Below are 22344 nucleotides of genomic sequence, written 5' to 3'. Positions count from 1 at the left end.
GGTGGAAGGGCGTCCCGTTGGGGTGAAGGCTCAACAGATTACCTTTTCCAACTAGAAGAGCATATTGCTCGATTCCATAAAGCAGAGAGTGCTTTATTCTTCAACACTGGATTTGAAGCAAATGTTGCTATCTTTTCAACACTCCCCCAGCCGCATGATGTCGTGCTGTATGACAGCCTCGTCCATGCAAGTACCCGTGAAGGATTGTACAGGGGACGTGCAACTGCTCTTTCCTTTGCCCACAACGATCTGTCAAGTCTGCGCCAACGTTTGCAGACCATCAAGCATCAGTATGAAAGAGTTAGAACGGGTCTAGCTCTTGTATTTGTTGCACTGGAGTCTTTCTATAGTATGGACGGCGATGTGGCGCCCCTAGAGGCGATTGTCAGGGATGTAAAAGAGCAGCTTCCCATTGGAAATGCCGTCTTTGTGATCGACGAGGCACATTCGACGGGCTTGGTGGGCCCCCAGGGGTCAGGCCTTGTGTCTTGCTTGGGTCTGGAGAAAGAGTTCTCTATTCGAGTTCATACCTTTGGTAAAGCACATGGTGCTTCTGGTGGTAAGCTCCAAGTCCAGTTTCAACTCTGATTGATTATTAAATACTTACTCAAAGTCATAGCTGTTGTTTTGACGAGCCGAGAGTGCAAGCAAGTTCTACTCAGTTGCGTTCGTGGACTCATCTTCTCCACGGCAGCTACCTTCACCACGTTGGTGGCAGTCAAGGCTGGGTATAGCATTCTGGCAGGTATTGAAGGCGAAAGAGTACGTCACAGAGTCGCTAATTTATCTCATGCATATCTGCTAATCTGGGTACCTTAGAGACGAGATCTCGTGCAGTTCAACATCAATCTATTCTACGATGCTGTCAGCAGGCATGCAGCATGGCCAAGCTGCCAGCACCTCGGTATTATTACTATTCCAATGAAGCCAGCATCCGATACTCTCAAGTCACCCATTGTCCCCATCATCGCTCCTCGCGGCGAAGCAGCAGCTCTAGGACAGTTTTTAAACAATGAAAAGTTTCGCGTTCTTGTTGTTCACTTCCCCGTCGTGCCCAAGGACAAGGAACGAGTTAGGATCAATCTGCATGCAGATCACACACCTGAACAGATTCTGTCACTAGTCAATCTGATCCTTGAGTGGACTCAGTCACGCCGAAAGGTTGGCACGCATCTCTCTCATCTCTAATTAATTGTATTCTACATTATATCAACTTTAGAAATTGGAGAAGCCTCTCAGATCTCTTTTTAGCTTCTAATTAGCTTTAATTTAAATTATATTAAGAATTTATTAAATTCTTAATACATAGTGTATTAATTTCCTTAGCGGCGTTTAAATCACGTGATTGGAATACGTGGTAAAGTTTACCAGGATATATTTTATTCCAACAAAATGCAACCTGTAATATAAAGCCTTACTTATTTTCCAGAGGAAACAATGCAGAGCACTACAAAGTCAGCCCGTATAAGCAAGCCAAAGGTCAGAACGGGATGCATTACTTGCAAGTATGTATAATTAAACAAGTGGATCTTTTATAGTTATGCTTGCTGATTAAAGTCTTAGGATTAGGAGAGTTAAATGCGACGAACTACAGCCAGCATGTCATCGGTAAACTCCTATTCAATAATATTCTGAATTCTCCGAGTTAAGACTGACTACCCAGATGTACAAGTACCGGGAGAAAATGTGATGGATATGCATCAGCCCCAACGCATGTTGGCCTAACAGTACCCCCCAGTCTCAGTCGCCTGACTTCGAAAGAGGCTAGAGCGCAGAAGTTCTTCTATCATAAGACCGTCCCGCAATTATCAGGATTCTTCGGCCGTCCATTCTGGGACACTGTACTACAGTTCAGCCTAACAGAAGCCTCAATACGGAATACCAGCGTCGCATTGGCAACACTTCACGAACAACATAGCACCACCATGTCACGAACCACCACTCAAAGGGACAATTTGAAATTCGCCATCCATTCGTATAACCGGGCCATCAAAATGATACTAAAGAACGCATCAGATCCAACATCGATACACTTGGTTGCCGTCGCAAGCATTGTATTCACCTGCTTTGAATGCCTCTGGGGTGACTCCAAGTCTGCCGCTGCCCATGTCGCAAGCGGCATTGGGCTGTTGAAAATGCTCCGCGAGAAGTCTGGCCAGCCTTCTGGCTCATGGGGCCAGCATTACCGGAACTTCGAGCTTGCCTTTGTGGAAACCCATGTTGCGCCCGTCTTATGCACGCTGGGTCTTTGCGTCGCCGAGTTCGGGTATACCGCCGACCTATATCTCAATGTGGTAGATGTTAACGGATGTCCTGTCTTTGATCAGCCTTTCCGAGAGCTGCCACAGGCTAGAGTCGGGATAATTGACATTATCACTGCTGCCATGAAGACTCACCAGGACGGTTCCCCAAACCCTCAACTTGGTAAGGCTGCACAACTTAGAGCCGCGCTCGAGCTGTGGAAAATGCGATTTGAAGATTTGGTTCTGCGACAAGAACATCTATGGGACCATGAAAAGCTCAGTGCCGCCAACCTTGTCCGCGTAATGTGGCAGGCCACGGCGGTAGGCCTTTCAGTTGGCCCATCAGCCGATGAGACAGCGTGGGATGCGCATAAAGCGGCATATGAGGAAATCATCCGGCTTGTGGAGTCGCTGGTCGTACGCCCCGGAGATGTGCAAGGATTGCCGCGCTTTCAATTTGAGATGGGCCTCATATCTCCATTGCATCTTGTGGCGTGGAAGTGTCGATGGCCGTCTCTTCGCCGAAAGGGCTTGGCATTGCTTCGCGCCAGTTCAAGACGGGAATGTCTCTACGATTCTCAGCTCTACTACGCTGTGTTCTCACGCATCATGGAGATTGAGGAAGGCTGTCTGAGCCAACAACTAGGCCTGCGGTCTGTCGACTACGATTTGCCGCCTGAGCAGGCTCGCATCCATCACTTTGTCTGCGAAGCTCTTTCTTCGGCAGAGGATAGCATCTACTCTCTAAGGTTATTCTCAAGGCCGAACTGGCCTACGACTGAATGGCGTCTTCAAACCGAGCATATATGTCTCAACTCGTTTTTGGGTCAGGAAGATGGCGTTTCTTTGCCAGCCGCTCCGACGATGGCAAGGCCACCAGTCGTGAACCTGTTCAGAACAGGACCCATTTTAACAATTTCGGAAACCAATGAATTTCAGACTACAATCTAGTAGGCTGGGACTATCCCTGAAGATCAATTTATCATTTGTTAGAATTCAGCACATCCTCAACCTTGACACCACGCTTGGACAAACGGCAATTGGCCTAAAGAGGCGCCTGCAACCTCATTTACATACTCACTTCTCCCATGAACAGGAGCGTCATACGAATTCACAACAGATACGTCTTTATTATGCCAGATTGACACTGAAGTGGAAGTCTCCTTGTGAGGTCTCAGCGTGAAGTCGTGGCCCCACTGGAAAGCTCAATTTTGCTGGCTCCGATTGGCTTGTTCGCACAATTGAAGCTCGTAAAAGTTGGCTCCACCCAAGTCGAAACCACAACATCTCCTACGCATGGACTCAACCCGCAACGAGCTGCCAAAGACAAATGCCGGCAGTCCTATTTCGATACCAACACATCAACTTGGTTTTCTCACATTATTATGCTAAATCCCTTCGCAAGGCCACTAAATAAGCTTCGATGCACGGCCCGGATGCATCACCTAATTGTAGTCGCGTGACGGTGAATGTGAGACACTGACCATCAGGTGAGAAGGTCACCAACCATATTCAATCGCCATAACCACTCGAGAGTCAGCGATCTTCGTCATAAAAACTAATAGAAACCGTGTTAGCGTCAGTTCCTCGAGCTAATGCCTGCCTCGATGAGACCTGGGCGTCCAGGTCGGTGTTCACGAGGGGAGGAGCCGTCCATAGATCAGTTGAGGTCTGGTTTAAGATGGCCATGTGAGACCCAAAGGCTTCCATTTGGATAATAGGGAATATCGCTAGAGAAACTCAAATGGCTTGTGAGTATTAGCGGTGTAAATCCATGGAATGGATAAAACAAATCCAGTGCTGTCAGTTATATGGGGAGTGCACTGTAGCTCTTTACTTATTACTTACTATTGGTTTTATTTAATTGGGATAGAAGTTCGTTTTAAGTTTTAATCGTGATCCAGTACCTAGCTAAGTGCGAGGTAAAAGATGTAAGCTCTAAATCAGAAACTCGCTTATTGCAGCTATGTACACTGGACTTCCCCACAGTGACCATCCGGAGGTTGGGATTTAGAGTTTCAATAGCTTAAACTTACTCCAAGGCCTTACGATGGCGCTCTTATAGCCTCGTTGGGGCCCCGGATTACGAGTATCTCAAAAGAGACGCCCGCTACGAGTTATTGTGCCAGTCGACTCATGGACAATTTACAGCTTGTTTACCTTAGAAACCGTACCAAAGACTTACCAATTCTCAATGAAGGTATCACTCGTTCTCTACGTCCTGGCGTGTGCCTTCTCGGCCATGGCCTCCAACATTCGCCGTAAGCACTCTAACAACGCCGACAACAACGCGGAGGACTTCCATCCCCACGAGGACATCCCCCACATTTCCAAGTACGAACACAACAAGTACTACGATGAAGAAACCGATGAAGTATCGTATCAAGGCAAGCCTATGACCTGCGTCCCCCGCAAAAAACTCGAGGCCCTTCTCAACCAGTACATCTCGACCTTCTCAGGTATCGAAGACGGCGGCAGGATGGCCAAGAAGACCTTTGATGAGGACCTCAAGATCTACTCCCAGACCCGATGGTGGATAACCACTGCCGTAGGCGGTGATCTTGACAAGAATATCAAGAAGTGGGCCAAGGCATGTTGCCTGTTCTCTCAGACCTTATGCCCAGTCCGGGGACATATTCTAATACTTCCTCACAGGCCGATAGTTTCCCTCCAATCTTTGAAAATCGCGCCCAGTTTATTAAGGCACTTATCCGCAAGAATAATCCTAACCAATGGAAGAAGGGATTAGTCACCTACGGTTGCAATACCTTCACCTTCTACTGGAAGGGCGACTTCTCGATCCCTGAGTACCCAACCGTAGGCCGCACCTATGGCATCCACATAGTGTTCGTGAACCCTAAGACCAGCAGGGTCAATAAGGTGTACGCAGAGTATAACTCACTAAACCATATGTATAACCTTGGCGCTCACATCACTTGGGCTAAGGATCCCGTGTGCTGCGATTGCCCTCCCTTTGTTACTAGCTGCAAGTGTCCTATTTAGTAGGCGCTGGAATGATAAAGCCTGGATTTTCCCTGTCAAATGTGGAACCCGATATCCAGCCTTTCCAATATTCAGACCTCTAGACTTAACTTGGCAGAGGGGACTGCATTTGGGGGTCTCTTTCTGCTAAACAATTAGCAGATCGGATGAATGGAGAGTTGACTCCTAACAATACTTAGCTATAGACAATACAAGAGGGGACTCCAAGTTTTGACTTATTTCAGACTTTAATAAGGTACTTGCCAAGGCAAAACCAACCTCTATTAAGGGTAGATGCAGTCCTTATTATATAAGGATATTAAGCCTACTTATTATTATATTTATTAGTTAAGCTATTAATATTTAATTTATATAAGAGAGTTATTTTATATTAGTAAATTATAAATTAGGTAGTGCTTTTTTTATTTAATTAGATAATATTTTTTAATAAATAGGATTATAAATATTTATATCCCTAGTTTAAATTACTGCTTTTTTACTAATTTTACTTTATTTATTTTTATATATAAGGTCAATTAGTTATATGCCTTGTTATATATATTTAATTAATTAAACTAGTTATAACTTTAGGTTAATTTAACTATTACTAACTAATTTATATAAATTAGTAATTTAAAAGCTGCTCTTTAGTAATATTAGCTGCCCTTATAGATATATTAAGGAGCTACTCTTTATATATAACTAAGTTTAGGCTTATAAAGGTAATAAAGAAAGCTATTTTAGTTAATTAAAGCAAATAGCCTTCCTTTAAGGCTATTTCTAAGGCTTTAAGACCTTATAACTTATTATTAACTTAATTTAAAATAGTTAAATTAATATCATACCTTTCTTTTATATAATTAATTAACTAAATTAGGCTATAATTAAAAATAGCTCTTTTAATAAGGTTAAATTTACCTTTTAATAAGAAGGTTTTTATAATAATAATTATTATTATATAAATTATATAAAGTTCTTTTTTATTAGCTACCTTTAAAGTAGGCCTAATAGCTAGATTAAAAATATAATTAATTATCCAATAAGTATAATTATACAATTATAGGCTATTTTATATAATAAGTATTAAGGTAATATAATTACTATTTTATTACTAAAAAGGGTTAAAAAAGTAAGTTAAGTTAGATAATATACCTTAGAAGTATAATAAATAAATTAGGTATAGTATATTATAAAGGTTAATTAAGGTATAATCCTTTAGGTAAGTTAACGGAAAATGGTTAATTTAGCTACTAAGAGGTAACTAGTAGGGATGATCCCCATTCATGTGGCTTCTGGCCCGCCACGCATGAGAACAAGGCGCCACATGCATGTTAGGTAGTGACCATTATGCAATGCGATTCGAATCCTCTTCATGTACCCGAGAATCGAATTGGGAAGATGATCACGACAACAAAGATGAAGAATCTGTGCGTTAGCCATGACATCATCCAACTAAAATATAAGGGTCTTATTATATTAATAAGAAGATAATGAAAACAGATCTCTTTCAATAAAATTAAAAAGAAATGTTTATTATTTTTAAAAATTAAAGTATAAATTTATAAAGGTTTAAATACTTATTTTTGCTATTATTTATTATAATATATTTATAATACTTATTTTTAACTCTTTTTATATATAATTACATATTTTATTTTTATTTTTAAAATAATTTTAAAATAAAAGATATATTAGATATAACGTTATTATAATTTGCTTATTTTATTACTAATTATTAAAGGCTCCCTTAATATATAAGGAACTTTACTAGCCCTGTTTTTATATAGAATTAAGACTCTGTTAACCCTCTTTTATATAACCCTCTACTATGCGTGCTATAGTTACTGTTGTTGCTGCACTGTGCATGCGTTAAAACAGCCCTGGCATGGTAGCTTCAAGTGCTGGAGCGGGGATGTGGTAACGCGCGTGATAATCTTTGGCTCCTTGGCTACAATTAACTAAAATAAGGCTTTAACCTTATTTTAATCTAGTGTCTTGCAGATAATAGAACTCTAAATATATATCCACAGGAATAAAGCTTCTTATCCTCCTATTACTCCAGCCAGGATATCAGCACAGGTGACAAGATATTGATGTCTTGGACCAGAGAAATACTACCTAGCATGTATTAACCGAGAGCTTAGCAACCAAGCCCAAAAAAAACACTGTAGGCACTTTAGGCCTTGCAGCATACTTATACTCAATCCTCTCGCTCTAGCCGAGATGTGAAGAACCTGATACTATATCTAGATCCCTAACTCTGTATAAATCCATATCTTTCCTTTTGTTGGTTATTGTAGCCTCCTGAAAAGTAGGCACTGATTTGTCGTTCGAGGCTGGCGTCTCTGGGTTTGCATATCTCCTCAGGCTGCTAAGATAGGTAACGCTTTTGCTATCCTTGCTATAGAAACTGAAGCGATATGTTGCGCAGCTTGGACCGCCCCCTCAGTACCTTCTCCTACTTGAGTTATTATCGACTTTCTTAGCGTCGCGTTTGCGATGGTGTCGGGTCTGACTGATGAAGTACTTGTTAGTCACGATAGCGAGCTTAGTCTGTTCGGATAGTTGAAAGTTTTGTGGGACCTCAAGGTGTTTGTTCGGCGTGCCATTTTGATGTCGGCGATCAGTTTCGTAGGCGCGCTTCTCTAGTGTCGAGTGTAAGGGTCGGGGGAATGGAAGACGGAAGGGCGTACAAAAGGATTGGATATGGTATCTATCATATTGGACAGCAGGAAGGGAATTTATCTGGCCACCGAATTGAAAATCATTGCAAGAAATATGACGATGAGTGAAGTTGTCATTCCCCATGTGCGAGTTCACCTACGATAGGTGGCAGGCATCACAAGTTTGGCTGAAACAGCGCCTTGGAGTTCATCAACGGACACAGTCTTACATCTCAGACAGCGAGCAAGGCGAGATCAGATCTTTCCGCCCTAATTCATTGCGGTAGCTTGAAACTTCATCAACCACATCTTCAAGTTCAAAGCTCCCATGAAAACACTGACCCCTCACCTTGTGTCGCCCCGGAATATGAGGTGACGCGTCCTCTTTGCTTTTTCCACGATGCGACTGGTGTTCCTTTGTTGCAACCTGTTTGGCTCTCGCCCTATATTTCTGGAAGCTTTGTGCAAAACCTCCTGCCTTCCTCTGCCCCCACCCACATCATCCAGAACCCGTGCATTACAAAGCCAGACCACACCGCTAATGGCTCGCTCCCATTTTTGTCTAAGCTCTTTATAGAGCGCTGTACCACTTTTGCAATGTTAACCCACCCGCCTCGCTCTTTGCACTTTGCGGCTGTTGAAGCCCCAAATCCTATCTTTCTACATTCCTTTCCAAAAGCTTGAAAGAAAGCTTTGCTAAAGTTTGCAGCATACTCGTCATCCATGGCCCACAGAGTTGACACAGTAGACGCCGCACCTGAGTAGAGTAGCGCCGGAATAAGCCCGAACGGCTCGTCACCAGAGGTAATGAAGGCAGCGGCGCCGGAGCAGACGAGGAGATTGAGATGGGTGCCTAACTGCAATGTATCTTGTAGAGAGAAGGCTTCTCGAGCGGTCAATGCATAGGAGTCTCCGTCGAAGGATACTTCATCTTTTGCGGGGTTTTTCGACAGATATTGCAGAGCAGGACGAGGAAAGGTGATGCAGTGCTTCAACGGGTCTGCACTCTCCCACTCGCAGTGAGACTGCAAATGAACCATGCGAGTTTTGCGCAAATTATCCAAGAATTTGGCTTTGGTTGCATTGGCAGAATGAAGTGCGGGCATGTTGCTGTACTGCTTGCTCAGGGATAAGATCATCTCATGGCCAGCCTTGTGGGTCGGCTGTAGCTCCCCTTGTTGGTAACTAGCACCATTCATAAAAAAGGGATTGATACCAATCCCTGACTCGACGACAGCTTTGCTAGCCCAAAAGCAGGGCCGGAGGAGTGAGTGACTGTGTATGTAGACCACGGGGTTGCGGTGGATGAGTGATATGTCAGTTGCTTGCCCATCAACAACCTGTTTGACATTCAAGGCATGTAAAGGTATTCGATGGAGGACGTCTGTTGGACAGAGAACCAATAAGTCTCCCGGCTTAGTCCTTCTTTGCAAAGGCTCGACAAGGCTCGAGATTTTCCGGATACACTCTGTTCGAGCCGCTTCATCCTGAAGAGCAGGTCGGGATGAAATGGATTCGTCCAATGGTTCCTTCTTGTCGATGAATTTCGTAATCCAGTCGAAGACTTCCTCTGGTGTCGTGGTCAATTGATCCACCGTTGGAACTGATCCAGCTCTTCTGGTAAACAATAGAAGACAAGGTCTCATGCCTTCATGGAATCCTGGAAGATAAAACCAGTCGACAAACACAACAGCGGTGTCCGTACCTTCAGATATCTCCTCTAGGTCGTCAGACGAGAGGTGTTTGCCCTCTCGTGAGTCGAGGAGACGCTTCAGCGGATCGTGCTTCTTCATCTTCTTGACATGTTGATCAAGTTCAAGTCGAAGATGATACCTCTCGCAGGGTTTCGTTTTTGTGATTTTGGAGCGCATCTCACACAAGCGGAAATACAGACCGGAAAGAAGGTTCGACTTCTCCAGACTACTGACCATAGAAGAAGGGTCTGCCCTACTCAACCCTATAGTGCTCGCAAGGGATTGCCCTTTAGCCTTTTGGACCCACTCCCACATCATTGATCGTTCACATTCATCGATATTTGAGCTTCTTTCCATGATAAGGCTAAGTGCTACCTGCGCAGTCAGTGATGGATCATTGGATTTGGCTATGCGTTGACGGCCGATAAAACCTTTGAGTCCGGCTGACCACGAGGCTTCCAGCTCCTCCCGGTCAAAGTACTCATCAGCTTTTTCGAGAAAGCCGAGGCCAGTGTCCCTGAGCTCCGTGAGCAATGGGTCATCTTCGCGTTTCCGGATTGCCTTATGGAGCTTTACGAGGTACACCCGGGCCATGCTGCGCTGGCAGAGCGCGACGTCGTCCGACATGTTCTCCCGCAAATATCCATCGAGCGATAGAGCGTAATACCGTTCCGCCTTTTCGACGTATTCCCATTGTCCGTCCATGAGTGCCTCCTGCGATGAAAGGCACAAGTTCAGGCAGGTGTCTGCAACTTGATTTTGATATGCGAGACGATGTGAAGCGAAGTAACGCCTGACTGGTTTGTGTAGCCCTTCCATCATGTTGAGGGCCCGCTCGCATTCAGCCACAACCCAGTCATGGAAATTTCCATGCTCTAGACTCCAAATCCTTATATCCTGCAGCATAAGAAGTAGACTCTGCCGGCCTGTCACAGTTGATTGGGATGATGTTTTAAGCCACCTGGTGAAAGCAACCACACAATTTCCCCAGGTTTCTGCAGTCACCGGGCCTAACCCATTAGGTGTGGTCTGTTGGCTGACACCTTGCTTGACAGGTTTTGCTGGGGTATAACCCGGCGAAGCCGTTTCCTGAGTGTTCGGCGGTTGGAAATACAGCATCGTGAACAGTGCTTCATATGTTTGCAGACCAAGACTTCGTATGGCGGCCATAATACCCTCGTCGATAATAGATTGCCTTTCTTCCTCGCGGACCCCAAATATGTCCATTGCATGGGTAAGGGACAACATACCCTCCTGCATGTCTTGTATCATCCACTGTGACAACAAGGTCATCGCTGTCCCACACTGCTTAACGCGGTCCATATGCGTGTCCTCCCAAACAACCCAGAAGTTCTCTTCTTGCAGGCTGCCAATCTTAGGCTCTTCCCATGATCCAGGGTCGTTATTCTCGCCTTCATTTGCCGAACAGGCCGACTGAGATTCTGTCGGCCTGACTCCAATCAATGGTCCTCGTAAGGCTGGCACCAGATGTTTTAGGCTCTCCAGGGCCTGCTCTGACCGAGCAACTTCCTCTGGTTCTCTGAGCATCATAAGGAAGAGTAGCCGCCACTGATGCAGGTTTCGTAAAACACCAGGTAGGGAGAAGGAGGGATATGCCTCCAAAAATCCGTCGATCCACTCGACTGCTTTTCGTAGATGAACAGAATTCCTCCCTGCCTCCGAGAGAACCTTGTGTTTTCCAAGTAGTAAGTCGGGAAGATCTCCCAAAACAGTTTCTTCATAGACCTCTTCTCTCTTATGGAGGTCTAGAAATGATTGGTACATTTCCGAGCTATCCTCAAGAAGCGCAATTTCCCGCGCTGCGCCCGCAGCAATGTACATGCACCAGGATGTTCTGTAATGCCCGCAAGCTTCCGCGTCCTTGAGCAGCATTAGACTCTGCCTATAACGACTGCGGTGGTCGCTGTCATCCAGGAGCTCGATTTGGGCATATCTGAGGCTGATATGAGGGGCCAACGTCTGTTTGTGAGGGAATTGCGTCATCTCGCACCACTTATCCAAAAGACGCTCCATTCCGGCGAGCTCCTCTTTCGCTTTAGAATAGTCCTCAAGTTCTTGGTGTGTCATTGCGAGCATAAAAGAAAGCTCCAGCTCAATCCACAGAAGCTGAGGGCCATTCAAATTGTGACAAGAATGCAGACCAGAGATGAAGGATGATATAGCCGCAATGCGCTCGCTGTATGGGATGCGGAGTCTCTCCACTTTCAATAAGGCAAGCGCCTCGAAGGCCATAGCTTTCTGCAGAAGTGAGACCCTTAGTTCCGTCAGGCCTTGCCATGGAACGTTTCGTGTGTCCGAGATGGGAATAAGAGACGCGTCAAACTCGTTGTTGTTGGCGTATATGCTGACAAGGTAGGAAGTTTGGGAATATTTCCTGACAATGCTCGCCTGAAGTGCATTAGATTCGGTTCTTATAGTGGCTTGGGGAACCAGAGCTATTCTACCAACCTGGACATCAGTGTAACTATCAATCGGCGTGTCTGCCAGCCATTTGCGAACGCGCAGGATCTCGCCTTTGGCGAGCTCAACTGTTCCCTTGTACCTGATCGCGGCTAGGGCATGGAAGATCCTCATCAAGCGATATGGAGCATCCTCCATTTCATGCACAGTCCCTTCGTTGGCAACATCTGGAAGAACCTCCTCCAGCGTTTCCCAAATCTCCTTGTAGCGCCCTTGTCGATAGGCCAGCTCGGCGCGCTCGACTGAAACGACAGGGACGACCTTCACACTTGAAAGCCTGCTCTCGAACATAGAGCGTGCAGCCGCATATTGCCCAGTGATTGTACAGTATATTGCATGCTCAAGGTCGTTCACATGCTCGACCGAGAGAGAGGTGTATAGGGAAGTGTGGACACCATAGAACCTGGTCATACTGGATGATTACTTTTTTGTTGTGCTGTAACAAAGCTGAAGTACGGTGATGGAGCATTCCATCACAAGTGTCTGAGCATTTGAGCAATTACCTAAGAAGGATTGTGGGGTATTTAATCAACACCGCCTAAGTGGCTGAGATATGTTACATGTCTCCTCTCAACTGATCGAGTTATGGAGAATCCAGAAGACAGATCTCCAAGTCCAGTAGCCAATCAGATTTAGGGAGTTTGATGCTTGGAGTATTGTCAGCTCGCCGCGCTGAGACAGGGGGGTTAGCGCAGTCACTTTTCGGGCTTGCGATGTACCTCTGTCACGTTGTGTATTTTACATAATGGTGTGTGCGATCGTAATAGCAGTGATATACACGAGCGTGCGTCACTCGCAGGATGGGCAAAGAACTTGATCCAACGTGTATTCTTGAGAGGCTTCAGCGGAAGAAAGGCTAGATGTTTTAGGGCTGCTTTTCCGGGCTCCCTGGCAAAGGCCCTGGCGTCTAGGAGAAGGCCAGGGGGAGTATGTCAAAAGAGAGCTGTTACAACCACATCTTTCCAATCATCAATGCGTGGCATCGCCTCCATCCGGATAAGGGACATTTCTTTGTGCATAATAATGCTCCTGCTAATACAGTGGGGTGCAAAAGATATTTGCATCCCCCTTGCTCAGGGATATCTTTTCTAGTCAGATTAAGCTGTAGTTAAAGGTGCCACTTTGAGCTTATATTTTTAATATACTAATATTATTTAAAACAGCTATATTACTTTATATGTTAGCCTTCTGTAGTAATTATAATATTAATATGATTTAGTATTATTTTTATAAAGAATTTATAAGATCTGTTTTTTAAAGCTAACTTAAGCCTTTATTAAAGCTAAGACTAAGGTATATTATATAGTAATTATATCTTTTATATAAATTAGTTCTAGGTATAACTCATAGATCTTAGCCTTTATTAATATTTATAAATTCTTTATAGGGTTTAAATAAAGTAAAAATAATAACTAAGCTAGTAAATTAACCTTTAGAACTTTTAATAAGAACTTAATAGATTAGGCTATATATATAAAAGCATTATTATTTATAAAGATATTATATAACTAAAGGAATTATAGTAAAATAATGCTATATAACTTATTAGTGCCTATAGTATTAATATTACTAATAAGAGGTATTAATAGTATATAAAATTATAACTAAAGGCAGCTTAAAATATTTGCTATATAGCTCTTTATCTCTTAGCTTCCTTAATATTCTATATATATAAGGGCTTATAAAGGCTATAATGTTTAAATCACTTTTAAAGGAAGTTAAAAGCCAGAGGCTATCCTGTATAGTTAAAAGCTAAATAAAAAGATAATAAGGCCTTATAAGGCAATATAAAGGTTTAAATAAGTTATATACATTAACTATAATAGACTATATATTTATTACTTAATTTAACTTTTTATTAATTAGTATTTTAATATTATATAGCTAAATTAAGCCTTTTATATATTTATAGTAGTATTAAAACTATACTTTAATAATATTATTAATAAAATTATATAAATCTCTAATTAGTATATAATAATTAATTATAATAATATTATATACTTTATAATTAATTAAAGCATTAGTTTTTAGATTTTAAAAACTTATAATATAGCTTTTTCTAGCTCTAATTAATATACTATAATTTATATATATAATGCTATAAAGATAGTAATAATTCCTTGCCTCAAGGTATTATTATAGTATTATTATACGGAAGAAAGTAATATGTAAAAGCAGTGTTAAAAACGCAGTCTAAATTAGACTAGGTTAGATAGCCCTACTGCAGGGCGATGTAAATACTTTTTGCACCCCACTGTACAGCTCCTAAGAGAGCAGCAGAGCTAGCTGCTCAAGGTATCTGGGTTATCTCATAGCCGCCTTTTTCTGGTGATTTAAACCCAATCCGGAAGGTCTGGAATAAGATAAAGAACTATATGGAAGAGCACTTTCCGGAGCATGTATCTTAGGATAGCTTAAGCGCTGCAGTTAAAGAGGCTTAGGAAAGAGGGGTTTCTAAGGACTTCCTTAAGGAGCTATTATTAAGAACGTCTCAAAAGATGTCACGATGTTATAATACAGATAAATGCATAGAAATACTCCTTTAGCTACTTAGGTACATCACAAGCCCAAAAAGTGACTGTGCTGACCGCCTGTCTCGGCGTGGCGAGCTAACAAAACTTTAAGCGTCAACGTTCATACCGTAACTTAATTATATTTGCCTGAACTCCGAACCTTAGTCTAATGCAAGCGGGCCTCAAAGACTTGTCCCGCGCCGACGCCTAACGACTTGACAGCCCTACGTGGCCGATCCTCCCGCTTTAACCCCCCACCCTCACGATCTACTATAGTAGAACAAGACAGGGCCTACGCCCTGGTTGTTGCCGAGTTATCCGTCCCGGGATAATCTGCAAATGAGAACCATGCCAGTATGAAGCAAAAGTGGACTGATTCTAAAGATGACGAGGTCGAGAACCATCTGAACCCAGGGCAAAACATGGGGTAACGCCGGGGCCTGAACGCAGAAATGCAGCCGGTGGCCGTCAATCCTAGTTGAGGAACCCTCCAACTTGTGGTTGGAATCTTTAGGCTCTGGATTGCTCGGATAATTTAACATGTCCTGTGGCGCCTCTCGATAACCCTGCAATCAGGCTAGCAGCAATTGCCCTTGACCGTAGCGGCGGATGCGTTATTTCCGACGGAAAGTGCGCCGCTTGAATTAGCGAGCTTTGCATCCGACAAGAACAGAGCCTTGAGGCTCATGGAAAGAGAACATGGAATACTTGCGCTGGAGATTTGGAGGCTGCTGAAAGTTTTTCAAGGCCGAGCTCTGTTGGCTGGGGCTTGGGCTTCAGGTGTTCTGTTCGATTGTGGCTTGCCAAGGTCAGAGCGCGAAGTGATCCGAGCGTTGCCAAGGGGGCGTCGAAGGAAGAGCCCTTCGTTCAAGGCACAGGACCAATTAATGCTGTTGTGGGCGTCTGACCCGTGCTTCCCAAGGAGAGGAAGTATAGACCGCCTTGAATTTTCTCGTCTTGAGTAAGCCGGTGCTCACAGATGCACCCTAAAATTTCATTTCCTCTACCTACGACCTGTCGAGAATGTCGGAATTCTCGCGACGAAGCAACCGAGAGGAGAGTAGCTCTACGAGCAACAGCGCCGAACAAGTCGATGAACTACCTAAACTTGACGGTATCGATTTTAGATCCTCTTGGTCTGTCCCCGTCTCAGTCGACATATCTGGGAAGAGGTTGCTCGGTCATGTCAACAACCCCGTCATCGAGGACGCCGCCATCCCTCGCGAGATAATCGCCGACGAGCTACGAAGCACTCGATTCCTTGCCACGTTGGAACGCCCCATTCGCATTGGAACGCATGATAAGCTCCCAGCATATCATCTCTGCCTCTCACTCTCTTTCCAGAACATGCAGCTAAGCTCGGGCGGGCGGATAAGGCAGGCGAGCATTGCAATCACGTTCGAAGATGCGCCTCTCAACACTTCCATGGAAGACTTCAGTGACGATAGTGACTCGGACGATATATACCCGCCGGCAATCCTAGAGATCCACCCAAAACTCTATGAGGGCCCTGTCTCGATAGTGAATGTGGAAGTGTCCACCGAACTATCGCTATCCGCAAGTGGTCTGGCCTCGGTGAGCCCCGGTGGTAAGGCGAGCCAGAAAAAGTCGTGGGAGCAGGAGGGGCGCCTTTTGGTACATGGATCAACGTTAGGCAGTCCTGTCAAGCACAAGGTCGTTTGGAGAGTCAGCGAGAACCCAATCTCAAAACTCGGGATTCCCAAGGAGATGCGACTGCCTTTCATTGTGAGGCCACAGAATGGGCGAAGGTTTTTGGCGAAGCTGGTGCTTCACGCTTCTTACGGCATATGGAGAGGTCCATTGGCGAGTATGGTGCCTATCGTTGGGAAAAGTGACGACCCTATCTACTTTGATCCGACAACATTGGAAAGAATGGCGAGACAGAGGGAATGTAGTCGGTTTGATGGCAAAATTGTTGCGGAAGAAGTTGGAGATCTTGCTCAATGCGACCTCAGCAAGCACTCGTCCTTCCCATTGGAGGAACAACCATAAACTCTAGATAAGCTTTTTATAAAAATTGCCATTTCTACGGATATATTTCTCAGGAGGTAGATAGTATAGTAATTTGCTAAGAATCTTACTAGTTATAAAATATATATATATTTGGGGTTTAGAGGGTAGGGGTTTAGGTTTACTAATTATATTTTATTTTATTAACTTATATATAATAATTAAAATATTATAAGAAATATAGTTTAATTTAAAATACTATCTTAGTATTAAATTTATTACTAACTTTTATATATAAGGTTAGTAGGTTATATGCCTTATTATATAATTTTATTAATTTAAATTAGTAATAACTTTAATTCCTTTAACATTTACTAACTAATCTTCTATAAAATAAACTTAATATAATTTTATCTTAATTTCTATATCTTATAAACTTACCTTGTATTTATTTATATTAAAACCCTATATATTAACCCTTTATCCTTATACTCATATAGTTTAAGACTATAACTAGCCTGTTATTAGTTTATTATAAGTATAACATATATAACATATAAGGCCGTTCTAATTATATTTATAAGCTATGCCTTATATATAGTTAAGCTTAGGCTTATAAATATAATAAAAAAAGCTGCCTATTTTGCCTTTATAAGGTAGTTATATTATAAAGCTATTTTTAGCTTTTTTAGCCTAGCTAGCTTGCAATTAACCTAATTATAAAATAGTCTATTAATTTAGTAGTAATATATATAAGTAATTAATAAAATTAAGCTGTAATTAAAAGCAGCTAACTTAATAAGGTCTAAGATATTCCCTTTTAAGAGGTTTTTTTTAAAATAATAGCTAATATTATATATGTCTTATAAAGTTCCTTATTATACCTATAAACTATTATATAGCATTAAGACAATATAAATATTATAATATTAATAAGAGTAATTAAAAGCTAAGTTAAATAATATATTAATAAGTTTATAACTTAATTCTTTAATAATTAGGCTTTAGCCCACTTTTAAGTAAATGTATAATAAATAATATAAGTATACCTTAAGGTAAATTAAAAAAATAAGGTTATAAAGCAAGCTGCTAAAAGGTAAATTTCTAACTAGTATTTATATTACTTAATTAAGGTAATAACTATATTATTAAAATAGCTAAATTATATATTAATTTTTAATTATTAATATACTAGTTTATATAGAGGCTATAATATTTAAATTACTATTAAAATAAGTTAAAAACTAAATAAAAACATAATTTCTTTTTTAAATTTACTTATTAACTTTAAAAAAAATATTTAATTATTTTTATAATTTTAATTAATTTAAATATTAATAAGTATTTATAACTTATTAAAAGATATAAAATAGTAAATATTATTATAATTTAGCTATATTAATTATAACTTAAACTTAATTATATATATATTAGCTAATAAATTTAATTTAATATTTAATACTTTAAACTTATTTTTTTAATATATTTAAAAGGTTTTTTATAAATCTTTATAATATATATATATATTTTTAAAGTTTATAAGTTAGCCTTAAAAGGTATATTTAAGTATATTTAGAATTTAATATAATTTAAATATTTATTACCTCTATAGCTAGTAAAGCTTTATTAAGTTAAATTATTATAATTAGCTGCCTTAATTATAGCCTAAACCTAGCTATATATATACCAGCTAAAAAGCCCTGCTTATTAGCTAGCCCCAACCTTCTTCCTATAACCCACCTAAAAGGATACCACGCTTCAATCATCTATCACGCAGTAAGTCATCCGGCCTGACTTTCCCTCTTCTAACCGCAACCGCTACTAGCATCATAGCTGCACCGTCACGATGCCTATCCAAAGAAGCCTGCAGCCACCCGATAAGGCCTTTTATACTAAAATACCTAACCTAATCCCTTATTTTATAGCAGCTCTTAAAGACTATAAATATAAGGATAAGCTTTATGCTATAGTAATAGAGATTAAAAAAACTTAAGATAAGGAGGATAATATTACCTTTATTAAGTAAGTTACTTTAGGCTATAAAGGTCTTTTTATTTATATATTATTATTATAAAAAGCTAATAATTTCTAAAGGCTACCTTAAAGAGGAGATTAAGCTATTATAGAAGCTAGAATAATTCCTTATAGCAGGAAGGCCTATAAAGGCAAGTAATAAGGGATTTATTAAGGACCTTAGATTAGGGACTATTAAGAACCTGTATAGATATTGGCTTAATAATGTAAAGAAACAGTCTGTAGAGTTAATAAAGGCTGTAAAGCTAATTGACGGCTGGTGAAGATGAGGGGGACGGCGTACCACGATGTAGATAGAAGCGGTGTTATAATCCTCGCGGTTACATTACGTAGAACCCACAAATTTCCCCCAATTAATTAACAACTTACACTTTCTCCTTATTTCTATTATAAGCCGCTTAATAAGACTTATAATTAGACTTATAACTTATATATAAGTATTAACTTACTATAGTAAGTTACTATAAGTATATAAAATATATTTATTAATACTTTTATAAATTCTAGCTTACTAGCTATTAATATAAGTTCTTTATATTAATTAAGCCTAATATATATTAAATTTACTATTAAGAGATAAAATACTTTAATAATACTTAATATATACCTTATATAATCTATTAATAATAAACCTAATATAGCTTAATTTAATATAATTAGACTTAATTATTATATATTAATAGCTCTTATTTAAATTATATTATATAAATACTAAGTAATATAAATGCAATAGCTATACTAATTACCCCTATTTAATAAAATACTACTACTAATATTACCTTAACTCTAGTTAATAATAATCTACTTACTAACTAGGATATAAGAGAAAATAATAATAACTTATCTAAAAATAGTAATAACTCTAATATTATCTAGCTTTAATAGTAAATTACTAATATAACTATTAAAATAGTAAAGCTTTACTAAATATTTATTAAAGTAATAAACCTTTAAGCCTAGCAGGCTAATAATAACTAGAATAGACTTTAAGAAATATATAACCTTACTAATACTATTATTTATAATAAGGATACTAAAGAAATCCTTAAGCCTAATCTGCTTAAGATATTTAATAAAACTCTAAATAAACTCTCTATATTCCTTACTTAGTATTAAGCCTTTATATCCTACTATCTAACTTAGTTTATAAAAGAAGTAAATAAAACTAAATATATATTAAGATGCCTTAAGGGTATTGCTATATAATAATTCTAACTACTTCTTAAAGATTAGACTATTAAAGGAGACCTAAAAGCCCTTAAACCCTAAACCTATATATTATATACTAATTACCTAGCTTTTAAAAAAGCCCTATAATAAGTATTTAAAACTATTAATAAAAAAAGATAAGCTAAAAAAAAATTAAAATACTTAAATAAACTTAATTTATATTTAAACTTAAAGTAGAATTCCTCTAGTTAGTATTTAAATTATCTTAAGATTAAGATATACTTATATTATTCTTTTTTAATATATTTAAAAAACCAGTATAAGCTAAGCTATATAAAGAAGATAGACCTAAAACCTTAGTAAACTATATTAACTAAGCAGTTAGAATTAATAATTAGTAATTTGCCTAAAAAACCTAAAACTCTTAATATAATAAATAATAAGATAATAAACCTTATTATAATACTAACTAAGGATAGAAATATAATAATAATATATCTTATAATACTAAAGCAAGATTAATAAAGATTAAAATAGTTAAATAAAATAAATTTAAACTTACTTACTAAAACTATAATAAGAAAGGATATAAAGACTTAAAATGTAAAAACTTTATTAAAACTAATTAAAAATATAGGCTAATACTTAAAAAAAAGAAATATATTAATATTATAAGAAAGAATAATAAACCCTAAATAGTAATTAAAATAGTTAATATAACTAGAAAAAATAAATATAATATATTTAATATTAATTTTACTATAATTCTAAAACTATTAAAAGTATATAATCTATTCCTTAATAAGGAAGAAACTTTTAAAAAGTATTATCCTAACTTAATATTAAAGAAATAACTTATCTTAAGATATAAAATACTAACTATAATAAGAAAAAGGGAAACTAAAAAAGAAACCCTTAAGTAAAAAAAACTTAAATATACTAAAGATATAAAAGATTCTAAATACTAAAAAAATAAAATAAATAATAAAAGGGTTATTAAAATAAGTAAAATATTTAATAAAAAGAAAACTTAAAATTAAAAATTAAATAATAAGAACTAGTACTTATATAGAAAAAATAAAATAATAAATATAATAAAGTTATAATAATAGTTAAAAAAGGAAAAGAAGTTAACCCTAACCTAGATAATAAACTAAGTATTAAAGAATTTAATTAAGGTATTAATTAAGTATTAATAAGAACCTTTAAGAAATTAAAAGTACCTCTTAAGATTTAAGATAAAATAATTATATATAACCCCTATCTAATAGTAAATAATATTTTTATTAGAATTACTTCAAGATAACTTAATAAATATTATAAAGACCTAGGCTATATTAAAGTAATTAAAATATAAAAAGAACTTAATATTAAGAAAATTAAATAAAAAGAGAAATAAATAGTTTAGAATACTAAAATTATACCTTAATATAATAAAGTTAAAAACTATTTTTAAAATAATAAATATTAAAAATATATAGAACTTATTAAAAAAAGAGTAATTATAAAATAAAATAATAATATTTATATCTAAGCCTATATAAAGAAGGTAGTAAAAGATCTTATAACCCTAAAAGAATATATTTAATTAGAAAAAGAATTATAAAGGTATTTATATTACTTAAACTATAAGTAGATATTATAGATATTATATATATAATATTACTGCCTATAGCACTAATAAGATAAGGTAGTAAATAATTACTTTTTAGTTTAAATTAAGGAATATTAAAAATAAAAACAATACTTAATTATTAATATAATAAAATATTAAGTTATATAAAGATATAGAGGATCTTATATAGCTAGGTTAAAAGCTTATATAAAGATATATAAGAAAGCCTTAGCCTATATCTAAAACTCTAAGTATATTATATAATAAAAATAATAAGTATAATATAAAGTAAATATAAAAGAAAATAAAACCATTAATAAAGGTATTACTAAAGTATATTAAAATATAACTTAATAAGAGGAAGAACTTTCTAAAGAAGAATCCTTAAGAAATATCTTTAAATAATTTAAAAAAGAATAACTTTAATACTTACTTATAATAGTAAAACAGGAAAAAGGAAGGCCTCTTATTAATTAAAAAGAAAAAAGCATTACCTTAAATTATAAAATAAGGAAAGTAGCTTATAGGGAATACCTAGTAACTATTAATACTAATAAATGCCTAAATAACCTAAATTATATTTATAGTAAATATAGTATAGACTACTTAAGTAAGTAAGGAAAAGATCTATACTATTTATAAAAAAGTAATAAATAAGTAAAGAGCTAAAAGAGCCAGAACTCTTAAGAAAAGCTTTATAAATAATAATAAAATAAAATTAAAAAACCTACTTATAACTAAAAGTATAAATTAAAGGTAAGTAGCTTAATATACTTATAAATAGTAAAGCAGATATAAATATTATTTTCCTTAATATAATAAATAAGCTTTAAATACTATAAAGATATAAGGAAAAAAGAAGAATTTATATTATTATTAATAAAAAGGAACTAAGTATAAATATAAAAATAGAAAAATTACTAGAGAGATTAATTACCTTAAGGTTTTTATAAATAGAAAAAACTAAAAAATTAA

The 22344-nt window shown here is 37.8% G+C and overlaps 4 protein-coding genes across 4 annotated transcripts; 3 read left to right on the top strand and 1 right to left on the bottom strand.

The window, feature by feature from the left end:
- Nucleotides 1-881: 881 nt before the first annotated feature.
- BKA55DRAFT_592480 (uncharacterized protein) lies at nucleotides 882-3194 on the top strand (the record flags this gene model as incomplete). The annotated part of the gene is made up of 2 exons (XM_046195398.1): nucleotides 882-904; nucleotides 1664-3194. 2 exons carry the CDS (start codon nucleotides 882-884, stop codon nucleotides 3192-3194), a joined length of 1554 nt encoding a protein of 517 aa, XP_046050643.1.
- An 882-nt stretch (nucleotides 3195-4076) lies between these two features.
- BKA55DRAFT_563376 (uncharacterized protein) lies at nucleotides 4077-5671 on the top strand. The gene is made up of 2 exons (XM_046192381.1): nucleotides 4077-4833; nucleotides 4899-5671. The coding sequence occupies exons 1-2, from the start codon at nucleotides 4438-4440 to the stop codon at nucleotides 5244-5246; spliced, it is 744 nt and encodes a 247-aa protein (XP_046050642.1). The 5' UTR covers nucleotides 4077-4437; the 3' UTR covers nucleotides 5247-5671.
- Nucleotides 5672-7938: 2267 nt separating this feature from the next.
- On the bottom strand, nucleotides 7939-12633 carry BKA55DRAFT_563374 (CHAT domain-containing protein). Its single transcript, XM_046192380.1, has 2 exons — nucleotides 12052-12633; nucleotides 7939-11991 (listed from the first exon to the last, which is right to left on the bottom strand). Exons 1-2 carry the CDS (start codon nucleotides 12472-12474, stop codon nucleotides 8332-8334), a joined length of 4083 nt encoding a protein of 1360 aa, XP_046050641.1. The 5' UTR covers nucleotides 12475-12633; the 3' UTR covers nucleotides 7939-8331.
- Nucleotides 12634-15602: 2969 nt separating this feature from the next.
- On the top strand, nucleotides 15603-16592 carry BKA55DRAFT_537489 (uncharacterized protein; the record flags this gene model as incomplete). The annotated part of the gene is made up of 1 exon (XM_046189921.1): nucleotides 15603-16592. The coding sequence occupies one exon, from the start codon at nucleotides 15603-15605 to the stop codon at nucleotides 16590-16592; it is 990 nt and encodes a 329-aa protein (XP_046050640.1).
- Between the last annotated feature and the right edge of the window lie 5752 nt (nucleotides 16593-22344).

The sequence above is a fragment of the Fusarium redolens genome, assembly GCF_020744475.1.
Source record: "Fusarium redolens strain MPI-CAGE-AT-0023 chromosome Unknown BKA55scaffold_6, whole genome shotgun sequence".
NCBI lineage: Eukaryota > Fungi > Ascomycota > Sordariomycetes > Hypocreales > Nectriaceae > Fusarium > Fusarium redolens.
The sequence above is the reverse complement of the archived record's forward strand: the minus strand, read 5'-3'. Positions and strand labels throughout refer to the sequence as shown.